The sequence below is a fragment of the Anomaloglossus baeobatrachus genome, chromosome 1 (assembly GCF_048569485.1).
Source record: "Anomaloglossus baeobatrachus isolate aAnoBae1 chromosome 1, aAnoBae1.hap1, whole genome shotgun sequence".
NCBI lineage: Eukaryota > Metazoa > Chordata > Amphibia > Anura > Aromobatidae > Anomaloglossus > Anomaloglossus baeobatrachus.
In genome coordinates, this window is record NC_134353.1 from 75533307 (window position 1) to 75548972 (window position 15666).

The 15666-nt window shown below is 45.9% G+C and overlaps 1 protein-coding gene across 6 annotated transcripts in view; it reads left to right on the forward strand.

The window, feature by feature from the left end:
• The window catches only part of LOC142305341 (uncharacterized), a 122487-nt gene that overhangs the window by 54879 nt on the left and 51942 nt on the right, over positions 1-15666 (forward strand). For all 6 annotated transcript variants that reach the window (XM_075346858.1, XM_075346862.1, XM_075346857.1 and 3 more), the window contains 2 exons: positions 487-540; positions 4114-4173. In XM_075346858.1, coding sequence (XP_075202973.1) covers positions 487-540; positions 4114-4173 — 114 coding nt within the window. The remainder of the gene's footprint in view (positions 1-486; positions 541-4113; positions 4174-15666) is intronic.

Genomic DNA, 15666 nt, shown 5'->3' on the forward strand with positions numbered 1-15666 from the left:
TATATATGAGCATGAGGGACATATATACTCGGAAGGGGCCCTGGATGGGGACATATATACCAGGATGGGGGACATATTTACCAAGAAGAAGACATATATACCAGGAAGGGGCCTAGGATTGAGGACATATACCAGGATAAGGAACATATATTCCCCGGAGGACCCCAGGATGTGGGACATTAGTACAGAATTGGGGACATTACTACATAATGAGGGGAAATCCTTTATAGGATTCAGAACGCTACAAGGGCCCATACATCTGACCAATATGCAGGAATGGTATGTGGGGGCCCAGATCCAAATCTTGCACCAAGGCTGATTGGATGCTGGTTACGCCACTGGTTCCAGCAAATGTGGAACATGTTGGCACATTGGTATACAATCTTCTTATGATTTTGTCTGCAACTTATATCTATTCTTATAATACTCTATATTCCATATTACGTTTCATAGCTGTAATATTAACATTTTAATATTTTGTTTTAGTCTCCACTGAAGATAAAAGCACTGAAATGCAGAGATCCAAATCACCGATCGCAGGTTTGTATGTAACCATAGTTATTACTGTAATTTATTAATGTCCTAATATTTCATTATCGCCTTCTTCATAGCAGAATCTACCCAAGCTTAGTGGGCAGAGGAAAGTCTTGTATAAGGCTGAATTTAGATTGCTTTTACCATTTATTTTTACCACCTGAGAAGACTAACAAAAAAAAAAGTTCGCAACCTTTTTTCCAATTTGAAAAATAAAAAAATATCTAAAAAAAATCATATTTGATATTATATATTTGACCATAAGTCTGATCTATCAAAATTATAAAAATTTATTTAATTATTTAATCCATAGAGTAAACACCCTACAGAAATAACAAAAACACTAGAATTGTCGTTTTTTGGGGGTTTTTTTGGGTCACTTTACCTACAAATTGGTGGGGGGGGGGTTTGTTTTTTCTTTTGGATCGCTTTACCTCCCCCCAAAAATACAAAACACTAATATTCCCCAAAATGGTGCCAATACAGCTGGACACACATTAAAAAAAAAAAAAAAAGGCCTCGCACAGCTCTATCAGAAAAATAAAAAGTAACTGGTCTCCGAAAATGGCAACGCTAACCAATTTTTTAAATTTATTTATTTTTTTTTATTCATTTATTGTTTTTACCACACAATGAACGCCAAAAATACAACCCCCCCCCAAAAAACACTAACTGAATTGCGTTTTGTTTTTTTTTTTTTTTTACAGTTCACCGCACTTGTTTTTTATTAATACCGGTTTTTTTTTCATTGCACTATATGGCAAAAATGAATAATGTCATTCAAATCTGCAGCTCGAACCACAAAAAAATAAAAACCTTACTTGTACGGGTTTTACAACTATTTTATTTGATGGAAAAATAAAATAGTTTTGATAGAGGAGGAGGAAAAGAAATAAAACCCACAAAAAAAAAAAGCCAGAATAGTATGCCCATAGCAACCAATCGCTGCTCATATTTAATTGACTGAGGTTAAAAAATCTAAGCAATAATGTGAATGGTTGCTATGGGCAACAGGCCCTGTTTTTTTATTTTTTTTGGGTTTTTTTTCCGAAAAATGAGGCCTTTAATGATTTGGTACCTTCCTCTGCATATAGAGGTGTCCTGGCAATGAGTAACGACCCTCAGGCAAATATATTAGCACATTACCCTATGGCAGTGCATTATGGTATCTACATAACCGCACCAGCCTGTACTGTATACCTATAATATCATTATTATGGCTGATTTTTATTTTTTTTTGCATTATTATCTGGTGATTTAATTATTTTGGACTTTATTTTGTCTTTTTTCCATTCCCCTTTGTACAATAGGAATTACCTTTTATTATCAGGGCTTGTTTTTTGAGGAACAGGTTGTAGCAGTGAATGATACCATTCCCTTTACCATACAATGTACTGAAAAATGACCTACCCCCCCCCCCCAACAAATAAAAAAAAATCATATAAAAAATTAAAAAGAAAAAAAATTGTGTGTGTGTGCGCCTGAAAAGCTGCAATTTTAGCATTTCATTTTTTTTCTCTTTATGGTGTATACTGAGTTGCTCCATTTTTATAGCTTGGCCCCAAAAAGTGTTTATTTACTTAAATAGTGGTTATTTATGACCTTCTTTTTTTTTTTTAATCCAAATTGAGCTATGGTGGCAATATGTAGTGTTATGTTGTCTGTAAAGATGTATGGGGTCACTGTTTACTATATCCACCATGTTGCACTGAAGAGAATCAAATGAGAGATGAGCAATTGTACTTCCAGGAAGATGGTGCTACCACCAAGACATGAGAGCCTATCTTGATGATATTCTGCCAGGATGTTGGATAGGATGAATAGGTGTTGTGGAATTCCCACCTTATTTCCCTGACTTTACACCCCTTTGAGCACCTATTGAATTTACAGAAGTCAAACATCCAGCTATGCTTTGTCTATATAAAATGACTAAGATGCTGTTACTGAAATATATCACAGAGCAATCAATTCAGTTACACCGACTCTGCAGGTCCAGCACCTCCCTACCACTTAAGTCTTAGACTGACACTATCACTGCCATTTTCAATGTGTCTCATCACTGCAGTAGTACAACACAAACAGTTTTAGGCTATGTGCGCACAGTGCGTTTTTCGTGGCGTTTTTCGGGTGCGTTTTTGGCCTCAAAACTGCATGACTTTGCTTCCCCAGCAAAGTCTGAGTTTTCAATTTTGCTGTCCGCACACAACTGTTTTTTTAAGCTGCGTTTTTGAGCTTGAAAAAAAAAATGGACATGTCAATTCTTTCCTGCGTTTTTCTGCGTTTTCCCCCCATGCAATGCATTGGAAAAACGCAGCAAAACGCAGCCAAAAACGCACCAAATCGCAGTAAAAACGCATGCATTTTTTGACGCGTTTCTTCAACACAGGTGCGTTTTTAGCGGCCAAAAACGCGTCAAAAAGACGCAGTGTGCGAACCTAGCCTTAGGCCTTTTTCTATCCCCTTATATAATGAGCCTCCTATCTCTAGACTGTAAAATCCTAAAATGACGCTGCTTACCCCACCATCAACTTTTATAGTGGCTCTTATAGTCACCCCTGATTGACAGAGCTAAATCATGAGATGTGATGTGCCACAGCAGTGTGTGATATAGTGCTGGGCATTTTTTTTTTTTTTTTTGAAGGGAAGGTTTTTTTATACCCTCCCTCTCCCCCACAAAATGCCTGGCACTATAACACACACTTCTGAAGATTGCATCAGCCAAGTGTGACCTTGCAGGCTTCCCCATAATGACTTGCAGCTATCACATAACATGACTTAGTCATCGCTAATTGCCAGAGCTATCACAGCCACTTTAAAAGATGATGGCAAGGCAAGCAGTGCCATTTGAGTATTTTACAAATTTTTCTAATTTGCTGGGATTCTGATCCTCAGATCATGGGTGTTGACTGAGTCTGGATTCACTGTTGTCCAGTACAGCAGGAGTTAATGCCTGCTGGCTTGTGGTCATCTGCTAGGAGCTCAGGCTGCTGATTTTCATCCTCAGCCTCCTTCACCCTTTTAAGGTTCTGGATTCTGGGGCTGAGTGCCGGATATAGCTTCTGCTACCTCAGTTCCTGTGGTTTTCCTGTTCTATGGTGATCTAGAAGTTGCGGTTTTGCGTGAGTTCTCCAGTTGTGCATTTATTTCCTACCCCTTTTTTGAGTTGCTCTCCAGTTCACATACTGTCCCTCCTTTGTGTTTGCGTGCAGTGTGCATCAGTTTTCATTTACCCTTGTCTGTGCCTATTTGTGGGGTTTTGATTACTAAGCTTCCGGCCCGCTCCCTGCGTGGGGGAGGAGTATTATCAGGGCTCGGACAGGAGACAGGGTCACGCTGGGGGCTTGAACCTGGCTACCATCGAGCCTACCTTCGAGATAAGGGACAGCACAGGAGCCACAGTCTTGGGGTCAGCCAAGGAACCCCTGTTCCATTGGTACATATCCCATGACAATATTTTATCATCTCTTGTGTTTAGTCTGCAATAGACATTAATTTGCTTCATTACTCTCTTCTCTATGGAATTAGATCTTATTGTAATTACCGTAATATTTTTTTACCCTTTTGATTCTCTATTTCCAGTGATAGTCAAAAATGAAATTATTGAAGAAGTTGAGCAGAACTACAGTGAACCAACCACAGGTAAATTCCCATCAATAAATAATAAATCTTCAAGGCTGACAGAGGCTTCATCTATGTTTCCCTAGAACTCAAGTCCTCTGCAACTATACAGATATGCATCCCTGGGCACAATGCACTGTTATCAAAGGAGCGATCATCAGAAAATGATATTTAAATAGTTTTGTGTTAAATGTAATTTTCCTCCATATCACAATCTGTATTAAAAAATACTGTATGTGTGTGTATATATATGTGTGTGTGTGTGTGTGTGTGTATGTATATATATATATATATATATATATATATATATATATATATATATATATATATATAATATTACACAGTGTCTCCACCCATTTCCTGTCCACCGCCAGTAACTTGAGAACGGCGGCAGCTATAGGCATAGAAGTGGTGTCTAGGTATAGTAAAGTAGCCATGCGCTACGCAGTGAAACCACCTATAGCGCCACTTGGTGGAAAACAACGGAGTTGGCATTTTTATCTCGAAAACATGACAAGATAGAGGAAAAAGTGACTTATAAAGTTGTAGGGCATCATCAATTCAATATGAATCGACACCTTGCATACAGAAATGCTATGATATGAAACCCATGCCCCCCCCCCAAAAAACATTGAATTGAATGCTGGTCACGCATATGGCGCTCATTTAACTTTGATGCTCAAAGTGGCCACTGTCAGCTGCAATGCACATCTGCACTCTGGACAGCATACTGTATTTTGCTGCACGTTGTGCAATATGGTAGGTGACACGTGTGCACAAGCATCTGTGATACGTCGTCGTAGGTCCTGAAGTGTTGGTGGAGGGGTCGCATACACCTGCTGTTTGATGTGGCCTCACAGAAGTCTAATGGGGTCAGGTGAGTGTGGAGGCCACCATACCCAATGACTTGTAGGAAGGTCTCCATGAGGTATCGCTTCACATCCGCAGCCTTGTGAGTTTTACACGTTCTAATCATAGCATTTCTGTATGCAAGGTGTTGATTCGTATTGAATTGATGACGCCCTTACAACTTTGTAATTCACTTTTTTTCTCTATCTCATTCCGTTTTCGAGCTAAAAATGCTAACTCCGTTGTTTTCCACCAGGTGGCGCTATAGATGGTTTCATTGCGTAGCGCATGGCTACTTTACTATACCTGTTCAGGGAGCCATGAATTTACAGTGATGCCATCCAAGCACTAAGCATCTACCTTAACCCCGTCTGCATCCAAATTATGAGTCATTTGTTAGTAAAAAAAAACACCAAAAAGGAGCCAAGACAAATGATATGTGCACACACAGAATGTGGTGAGCCTTCCTCATAAAGATGGCTGCAGCCGAGGTGCAAGATGCTGATGTCACAGCCACTCAACCTCCACACTAGGGGGGAGGGGCGGATGCTTAGCATAAGACATGCACACTAATAAGGCTTGCACTGGGAGCCCATCATATAATGAGTGAAATGCACAGTGTCTGAACTGTAACCTATAACAAAATATATTTGTTAGTAGCATGCATACTATTCTTCCATACAGACCAGAGACATGTACACGGATATGCATAGAAAATATGACTGTTTTTTTGCGGAAGTTAAGACACATTTAAAAGAACTAGTTGGCTAGGAGCCAAGAATACATAACACGTCTCCTATTGGCTAAACCGTAAAATAGATTATTCTGTGATATATATACTGTATACATGTTTCCTCATTTATATTAAGCTATGTCAGCATGATTCGCTTGTCACATGAAAGTCCAGACTGTCTGAGTCTTATGATGTCTGCTAGATGCAGATATAGGTGTGGTACACAGTTCAAGCACTATCTTAAATCCTGGTTTTTGGATATCTTCACATAACTCTTAAGGCTAGGTTCGCACACTGCGTCTTTTTGACGCTGCGTTTTTGTGCGTTTTTGGCCACTAAAAACGCACAAACGCACCTGCGTCGAAAAAATGCATCAAACGCATGCGTTTTTCCCGCGATTTGGTGCGTTTTTGGCTGCGTTTTGCTGCGTTTTTGATCTCTGCGTTTTGCTGCGTTTTTGATCTCTGTGTTTTGCTGCGTTTTTCCAATGCATTGCATGAGGGGAAAACGCAGGAAAGAACTGACATGTCCATTTTTTTTTTTTTAACTCAAAAACGCAGGTAAAAAAAACAGATGTGTGCGGACAGCAAAAATGAAAACTCATAGACTTTGCTGGGGAAGCAAAGTCCTGCAGTTTTAAGGCCAAAAACGCACCCGAAAAACGCGCAAAAACGCCGCGAAAAACGCACTTTGCGCACATAGCCTAATACTCATAATAATTCATAATCATGTCCATAACCTTCCCCACTTTTGAAGATAGTCAAAAATCTTTCCTTTCATCGAGTCTATTTATCTGTCCTAATGCCAATGGTTACCTCACTCACATACGAGATAACCCATCCCTTGTGTATGAATCTCCCCACCCAACAGATTATGCATAGGAAGCCAGATCCTGACCTTATCCTCTTGACTGTCCTCATGGCTATGTTCCACGCTGGCACACGTTATTCGGGACTGGGGAACGTGGAGGTAGTCCTCTAATCAGCTCCTATTTATCAGGGTTGGTTTCACTCAGTCTCATATTCCTCAGTCCTCAGGCAGTAATGGTGGGACATCATCAAAGGTGGGATGCACAGTCATCTTCTGGTCCACAGGCTTGGATATCATCTTCTTGGCACAAAGTATCAGGTAGAAGAGGGAAGACTCCCATCTCCTGGTCCCAGGTCCGACATCTTTTGTAGTGGGATGCATGGATCTTTGTAAGAAAGAGAGAGAAAAATAGAGGAAGAAATAGAGAGAGAAAGATTGAGAAGAGAGAGGAAGAGAGAGCGAGGAGAGGGAAGAGAGAAAAAGAGGAAGAGAGAGAAAGAGAGAGATCTAGATGTGGTTGGATCTGGAGGAGAAAACTCAAGAACGTATATTAGGCAAATGTTTAGTTAAACAAACAACAAGTTTAGTTAAAGTATCTGGGGGTACTTCTAAACAGAATTTCATAGGGTCTCAACTTGGTGGTCCCTGCTGGGGTGTGTCTGACACTGAACAATGCAAGGGGAAGACTCTCATGCTTTCTACTCTCCCTCTATTCTGTGGCTTGTATGGGGTGTAGGGTCAGTTCAGTGTCAGGCCTGCCATTTATCTTTGGCTGGCAGTAAAAGCAGGTCACTAGCCACTTTCCATGGTCTCCAGGAGCCACAGCCGCACCCTATCTCAGTCCTCCTCTTCTTCTGAGACTTGCTCTTGTAGGGTCAGGACAATGTTTTCTTAAGACTTTCCATCTTTCCTTTCTTCTTCTTCTTCACATTGGGGTCATTTAAAAAGCACAGATTGACTGACTGTTTCTTTGGTAAGTGGTCTTGGGGCTTCTTTGGATGTTCTGTCAGCGAGGACATTTCTTACTGCTTCCCTTGACTCCTCTAATGTAGGCCTCAACCCTGCTCACCGCGACTGTCTGGTAATATGGCCTCATGGCGGCGTACAGTTCCACTGACGGTAATCAAGTCTCTCTTCGTCCATACAGAGTAGATGTTGGCTGCCATCTTGCAAGCTTCAGTGAGAGCAAATACCTCTACTTCTTTTGCAGACAGGGATGAAGGTAGCGACTGCTCTATCAGCACAGCGTCTTCTGCTACCACCACTATACCCGTGTGGAACCGTCTTCTTGATTCACATCTTGATCCATCCGCAAATGGGTTAAGTCCGGGTCCAAAGGTGTATCCGTCACTGTATCGAATCCAGAGGTTTTCTGCCTCAGCTATGTCAGTCGACTACCTCTTCCACCAAGGTGTCAGAGGTGGGACACTCCCCCCTTGGAAGAGGGAGAAGTGTAGCAGGATTAAGGACCGCACACTGGGAGATGGTGACTTTGTCAGGGAGCAGTGATGTCATACGGGCAGTGATCTTCAACTGGTGCTTTAGGTTGGTGTTCAATCTGGCTGAGTAGTATTCAAAGGGCCGCTGTCTTCCTTCATAGCAAACAGGTAGAATGACTTCTGGGCTGGAGATGACGTGATTAATACTCTTTAGGTGACCGTGAATGCAGCACATCTGTATGTGGGGGATCTTGTAAGCTGCTAGATTCATCTCCATACGTCTTGCCACTTGAAGGAGGGTGTGTTGGTCCTTCACTCTGTGATCAGGAGTTACCAGCTGTAGTTGTTTGCATATGGGCTCTCGGAGACCTGATACAAAGGACTATACCCAGGTTTGTAAGAAAGAGCAATGGGTGTAAATTTGGGTCAGGAGAACACTGAAATTCTAAAAACTAAGATCCCCTAAAACTCCATGGGAAAAAAAAAAGAGCACAAGAGTGTTTGCTAACTAGCAAGCAGCACCCCCCCGACTACATATACACAACTAGAAATAGCGGTGGAGCGTGCCTACTGTACCTTTCCTGTGCTGACCCTGTAACTGGGGACCCTGCGCTCTACCTCATTTCGACGGTAGACCTAATGGTGGTCAGGGTCGAGCCTCCAGCATATCCCTATCTCCTGACAGACCCTGCTAACTAAGACACAAAGGATCACTAGGGGCTGCCAACAAAACCCCTAATATATGCCAACTCCTGATGATCAAAATTCCCTGAGGACCACACGATCCTCCCCCACTACATCAGGAAACTCTTGTGCAAGATACCAGGCAGGATAACATACAAGCGAGAATATCTCAAAACCAGGCTAAGCAGCAACTGCCATAGGCAGAAAAATATTCACTGTCCACCGGGACTAATAGTGAGCAGGCTCTTGATATTGTCTAATAAATTGTATACTAGGTACAGCAAAAACAAATATGCAAAAGTGAAGGGAAAAAGTTTCCGCAGGACTATTAGCAATGTCCTTTGTTAAGGTTCATTAGTGGGAACACAATGGGGCACAACTATATATATGACCAAAAACGTAGTGTGGGTTTCAGGTCCCTCCTCTGCAGCCTCTGCTGCATTAGCAATAAACAAATCAGTGGCTTTGGGTCCTAAGATGGCGGCTGAAAACAAAAATGGGGAATTGGGTGTCGGCTAGACCAAAATGGCATCAAAAGAGGAACTATGTAGTGACTGGGATGAAATGGCCGCTAAAAGAGGAAGTGTAGGCCAAAAATAGCGTCTGAAGAGGCCTGGGAGGGAGGGACATGGGTTGTGCCATCTACATTCAGAAGGTATTCAATCTGTCACTGGGAATATGGATTATATAGGGACCCCTGGGCTGACCATGTAACTAGGGACCCTGTGCTCTCCCCCATCTCGACGGTAGACCTAATGGTGGTCAGGGTCGAGCCTCCAGCGTATCCCTATCTCCTGTCAGACCCTGACATAATTTCCCCATACCATTCCCCACCCCAGGGCTGGGCAAAACACAGAGTGACAGAAATTTACATTCAGGACAGGAAATAATTGGGTGGGCTTACGTGGCCACAGTGCTCCACAAACAGTACACAAGTCCAACCTATGGGACAGCTTATAGGGTGGAGGGTGTTGCTTCTAATGATGGGTCTGGAGAAGCAATTTTCACAGACAGGTAAAATACACATAGTGTAGTTACTAGATTCAGAATTACATTTCTTCAAACCATCTCAATACTTTCACTTTCGTTGACGTTCAATATCACATCCTGTACCTTCAATCAATTCTCATCTAATCTCCCCCCTTGGGAGAATTTTCCATTATCTTTATCAACGTGCGTCTCACCTTCTGTCACTTACAGATTCCTTCATCTGAAACTAGCTGGTCTAATTTGAGCAAGAATAATGCAACAGGTTCATCTACCACTTTCAGGAAGAACTAGAGCACATTCCAAACCAGTGTCACGTGGGTGGTAAGAAATTACACTCACCCTCACTATAGGCCAGCTGTTGTTGATACCTAGAGTACTAGCAAAATCTGTTCACACTACATACACCTCATGAGGACGGTCCATCCAAAGCTCAATAATGTTGATTAAGGTCAAGATTTAGGATTCTCCTTAATGCAATGCTGTCTATCTCCTACCTAGGATCACTAAGAACAGAACACATTACATTCCACTGAGTTACAGCCAGGGCTCATTACCATCAGCTCGGTACTCAGCAAAAATGTACCAGGTTACCGTCAGGGCTCCCACCATAACGCTGTACCTGGACCTCGAAAAACCCCCTTCAAATCTTTTCACCGGGGAAGACCGGGATTCGAGATCTTATCAATTACTGATTAGCAACCGGACAAGTCACACATTGGTGTATATCGCAGTATACCTTCTGCCACATGAACAGTTATATTCTACAAAGTACAAGTTTCCTTTTTTTTTTTTTTTCTTTTTTTTTTTTCTTTGTCGCTCCATTGGGAGACCCAGACAATTGGGTGTATAGCTATTGCCTCTGGAGGCCACACAAAGTATTACACTTAAAAGTGTAAGGCCCCTCCCCTTCTGGCTATACACCCCCAGTGGGATCACTGGCTCACCAGTTTTGTGCTTTGTGCGAAGGAGGCAACACATCCACGCATAGCTCCACTTTTTAGTCAGCAGCAGCTGCTGACTATGTCGGATGGAAGAAAAGAGGACACATATAGTGTCCCCAGCATGCTCCCTTCTCACCCCACTGTATGTCGGAGGTGTTTGTAAGGTTGAGGTACCCATTGCGGGTACGGCGGCAGGAGCCCACATGCTGATTCCTTCCCCATCCCTTTTTACAGGGCTCTGGGTGAAGTGGGATTTACCGGTCTCCAGGCACTGAGACCGTGCTCCATCTACAGCCCCTGGAGAAGATGCTGGATGGAGCGGAGTACATCAGGGACATGGCCCTGCTTCCTCAAGGTACTCTGTGTCCCCGTGCATTTGGCGCTCACACCGCAGCATGCTGGGTGTTGTAGTGCGCCGGGGGACATCAGCGCTGCGGCGCCTGTGCCATGGCCTCATTCAGCTTTGCTGAAGCAGGCTCACTTATGGGAATTGGTCGCGCCGGCCGCTGGGACTGCGGCGCGGCTGGCACTTGTAGTGCGCCGGGGACTTCAGCGCGGCCTGCGCTTTTACGGCGGCCGCGCTGATAACTAGAGTCCCCGGCTTTTGCGGCCTGCTTCCGTTCGTTCCCGCCCCCAGACCTGCCAGTCAGGAGAGGGGCGGGACGCTGGCCACTTCCAGGAATCGGTCGCGCCGGCCGCTGGCAGCGGCGCGGCTGGCACTTGTGGTGCGCCGGGGACTTCAGCGCGGCCCGCGCTTTTACGGCGGCCGCGCTGATAACTAGAGTCCCCGGCTTTTGCGGCCTGCTTCCGTTCGTTCCCGCCCCCAGACCTGCCAGTCAGGAGAGGGGCGGGACGCTGGCCACTTCTATGAATCGGTCGCGCCGGCCGCTGGAACTGCGGCGCGGCTGGCACTTGTGGTGCGCCGGGGACTTCAGCGCGGCCCGCGCTTTTACGGCGGCCGCGCTGTTAACTCGAGTCCCCGGCTTCTGGGCCTAGTCTCCCTTCGTTACCGCCCACAGCCCTGACAGTCAGGGTAGGGGCGTGACGCTGCATAGCACAGCAGCGCTGAGAGCTGGAGTATGTTTTGCATACTCCACCCCTCTCACTGTGTGCACTGTGAATCCGGATTCCCGCACTTTCTCAGGCACGCCCACGGCTTCCTTCTCTACAAGGACACCGGCAGCCATTAGTGTCAGTTTCTGTACGATACAGAGACAAGTGTGGAAGACCCTGGCATTCTGATAGTCACACAATCGCTGTAACAGGCGTTAAGCAGCACCTGTGGTGCTAACCCCACTAGTGCAGAAGTGCACTTATAGATATGCTTGTACTATATACATTGCACTGTTTGGTCGCACGTTGTATATACCCTCCTGGATTATGCGGAGGAGTTATCAGCATATTCTCTGTGTAAAACAAAGGTGCAGAACCACATGTTTTTCTATACAGCTGGTACAGCATGTACGGCTATACGGCCGGCAGGTACATAGACTCCCATTGTATGCACTAATGGCCAGGGGATGAGGACGGTGTCTGCAGTATTTACTGACAGTTTTTCTGAGACTATGGCTATGATACTAGAAGCCTAGCAGTCCGGACATGTCTCTCACAATATGGGCACTGTTGAATCATTGATCCATGGCCCCCCTCAGTGTGAATAACTAACAGCTCCGGGAATGTCACACGCATCCCAGAGTCACGGCTCTGCACGGACGTCAGTCCCAGACAGCCTAAGTGGGCTCGCTTTGAGCGGCCTCGGTTTCATCAGGGTCCTAACAGAAGGACTCGCTGTGTAATGAGGCGGAAGTAGCGGCTCAGGATTCTGATCCTGAGACCGCTCTCAATCTGGATACACCTGATCGTGACGCCATAGTAAATAATCTTATAGCGTCCATCTATAGAATGTGGGTTATTTCTCACAGCTCCTCCAGTGGAGGAGTCAGCTTCACGTATTTTTCTGGACCACTCTGCCTTCAGAGAGGCAGTCCAGGAACACCACGCTTATCCAGATATGCGCTTCTCCAAACGGCTTAGGATACACGTTATCCCTGTCCCCTGACTTGGTCAAGGACTGGACCCAATGTCCCGAGCGGCATCCTCCAATCTCCAGGCTTGTAGCTAGATCCATAGTTGCAGTGGGAGATGGAACTGCAAACTCAAAGATGCCACTGACAGACAGATGGATCTCTGGTCGAAAGCCATCTATGAGGCTGTCGGCGCACTGTTGGCTCCGGCATTCTCTCCCTTGGGGCACTCCAAGCTATTTCAGCTTGTCTTACACAGATTGACACGGTTACACGTACATCTGTGCCGCAGGTGGCATCCTTAACCTCTCAAATGTTTGCATTTGTTTCTTACGCGATTCAGGTTGTCCTGGACTCTGCGAACCGTGCGGCGGTAGCCTCCGCTACTCCGTGTTTTTAAGCAGAGCCTGGTCTGCTCGTTAAGTGAATGGAAGGCAGATTCTGCTTCCAAAAAAGGTTGCCTAACCAGTTGCCTTTTTCTGCTGACCGACTGTTTGGTGAGCGTTGGATGTAACCATCAAACAGTCCAGGGGTAAGGATTCATCCTTTCCTCAGCCCGGACACAACAAACCCCAACAGAGCAAGAGGCAGTCGGGGTTTTCGGCCTTTTCGAGGCTCGGGCAGGTCCCATTTTTCCTCGTCCAATGTGGACTCAAAAGGATCAGAGGAGCTAAGATTCTTAGCGGGCTCAGTCTCGCCCAAAAAAGCGACAGTCTGAAAACCCGCTTCCAAGGCGGCTTCCTCATGACTTGCGGCCTCGGTCGGTAGCAGGCTCTCCCGCCTTGGCGATATTTAGCTGCCATAGGTCAATGACCATTGAGTGTGAGACATTCTGTCTCACGGGTACAGGATAGAGCTCACTTCTCGTCCTCCAACTCGATTCTTCAGAATTTCTCCACCTCCCGGCCGGGCCGCTGCTCTTCTGCAAACAGGGTGCACTCTATAGGCAGAAAGAGTGATGACCCCCGTTCCTCTTCAGGAACAAGGTCACGGTTTTTACCCCAAATTCTTTGCGGTACCTATAACAACGGGCCGTTCCGTCCCGTTCTGGATCTAAAAATGCTCAGCAAGCTCGTGGACACCAGGCGGTTCCGGATGGAATCCCTCCGCCATGTCATCGCCTCAAGGTCCCAAGGATATTTCCTAGCATCATTAGGCATCAAGGATGCTTATCCACACGTGCCGATTGATCCAGAGCACTAGCGTTTCTACGCTTCGTTATAGGAGACGAACACCCTCTGTTCGTAGCTCTACCTTCCGGCTAGCGACAGTCCAACTGGTCTTCGCCAAGGTCAGGGCAGCAGTAGTCACAGTCCTGCACTCTCAGGGTCACTCTGTGGTCCCGTATTTAGACGATCTACTTGTCAAGGCACTCTCTTAGGAAACATGCCAACACTGCCCGAACGTTGCGCTGGAGACTCTCTAGAGTTTTGGGTGGATCATCAACTTTTTAAAGTCAGATCCGACCCCGACCCTATCGATAACATATCTAGGCATAGAGTTTCTTACTCTCTCAGCGATAGTGAAGCTGCCGCTAGACAAACAGCATTCACTACGGGCTGCAAGCTCTTCTTTAAGAACCAGTCGCACACATTGAGACGCCTCATGCACTTCCTACGTAAGATGGTAGCAATGGAGGCAGTTCCTTTCGCGCAGTTTTACTGCGTCCACTACAATGGGACATTCTCCGCCAATGGGACGAGGAGTCGACGTCCCTCAACAGAGTCGTCGTTCTTTCTCAGGCGGCCAAGGAATCTCTACGGTGGTGGCTTCTTCTCACCTCTTGGTCAAAAAGAAGGTCCTTCCTATCCCCGTCCTGGGCGATAGTTACGACAGACGCGAGTCTATCAGGGTGGGGAGCAGTTTTTCTCCACTACAGCGCTCAGGGTACGTGGACTCAGCAAGAGTCCACTCTTCAGATCAATGTTCTTGAACACAGAGCAGTGTATCTTGCCCTACAATCCTTCCAACAGCGGCTGGAAAGCAAGCATATCCGACTTCAGTCGGACAGCTCCACAGCGGTGGCATACATCAACCACCAAGGAAGAACGCGCAACCGGCAAGCCTTCCAGGAAGTCCGGCAGGTTCTGATGTGGGTGGAAGACACGGCATCCACCATATCCACAATTCACATCCCAAGTGTGGAAACTAGGAAGCTGACTTCCTAAGTCGCTGAGGTGTGGCCGAAAGAGTATGGTCTCCTCACCCGGACGGGTTTCAGGAGATCTGGCGCCGCTGACAGAGGCCGGACGTCGATCTAATGGCGTCACGGCACAACAACAATGTGCCAGCTTCATGGCACGGTTTCACAATCATCGAGCTCTGGCGGCAAACGCCTTAGTTCAGCATTGGTCGCAGTTCCAGCTACCTTAGGTGCCACCTCTGGCATTGTTGCCCAGAGTACTGCGCTAGATCAAGACCGACTGCGGCCGCGCCATCCTCGTCGCTACAAATTGGCCGAGGATGTTGTGGTACTCGGTTCTGTGGTGCCTCACGGTAGGCTAACCGGGGGCACTACCAGACCAATCAGACTGGCTGTCTCAAGGGCCATTCTTCCATTTGAATTCTACGGCCCTCAACCGGATGGTGTGGCATTGAGTCCTGGAACCTAGTGTCGTCAGGATTACCTCAGGACGTGGTTGCCACCATGAGACAGGCTAGCATACCAACGTCCGCCAAGATTGACCACAGGACGTGGAAAATGTTCTTATCTCGGTGCTCGGCGCAGGGTGTTTCCCCCTGGCCGGTTGCATCGTCTATGTTTCCTTCCTTCCTGCAATCTAGGTAGGAAAATGGGTTGTCGCTCAGTTCCCTTTAGGGACAAGTCTCAGCGCTATCTGTATTTTTTCAGAAACGACGACTTCCTCAGGTACGCACGTTCCTACGGGGAGTTTGTCTTCTCAGCACTCCGTACAAGCGGCCGTTAGAGCCCTGAGATCTGAACAAGGTTCTAATTGCTCTCCAGATGCCGCCTTTCGAGCCTTTGAAGGATGTCTCCCTTCCCGTTTTTCACGGGAAGTGGCCTTCTAGTAACGGTCTCGTCT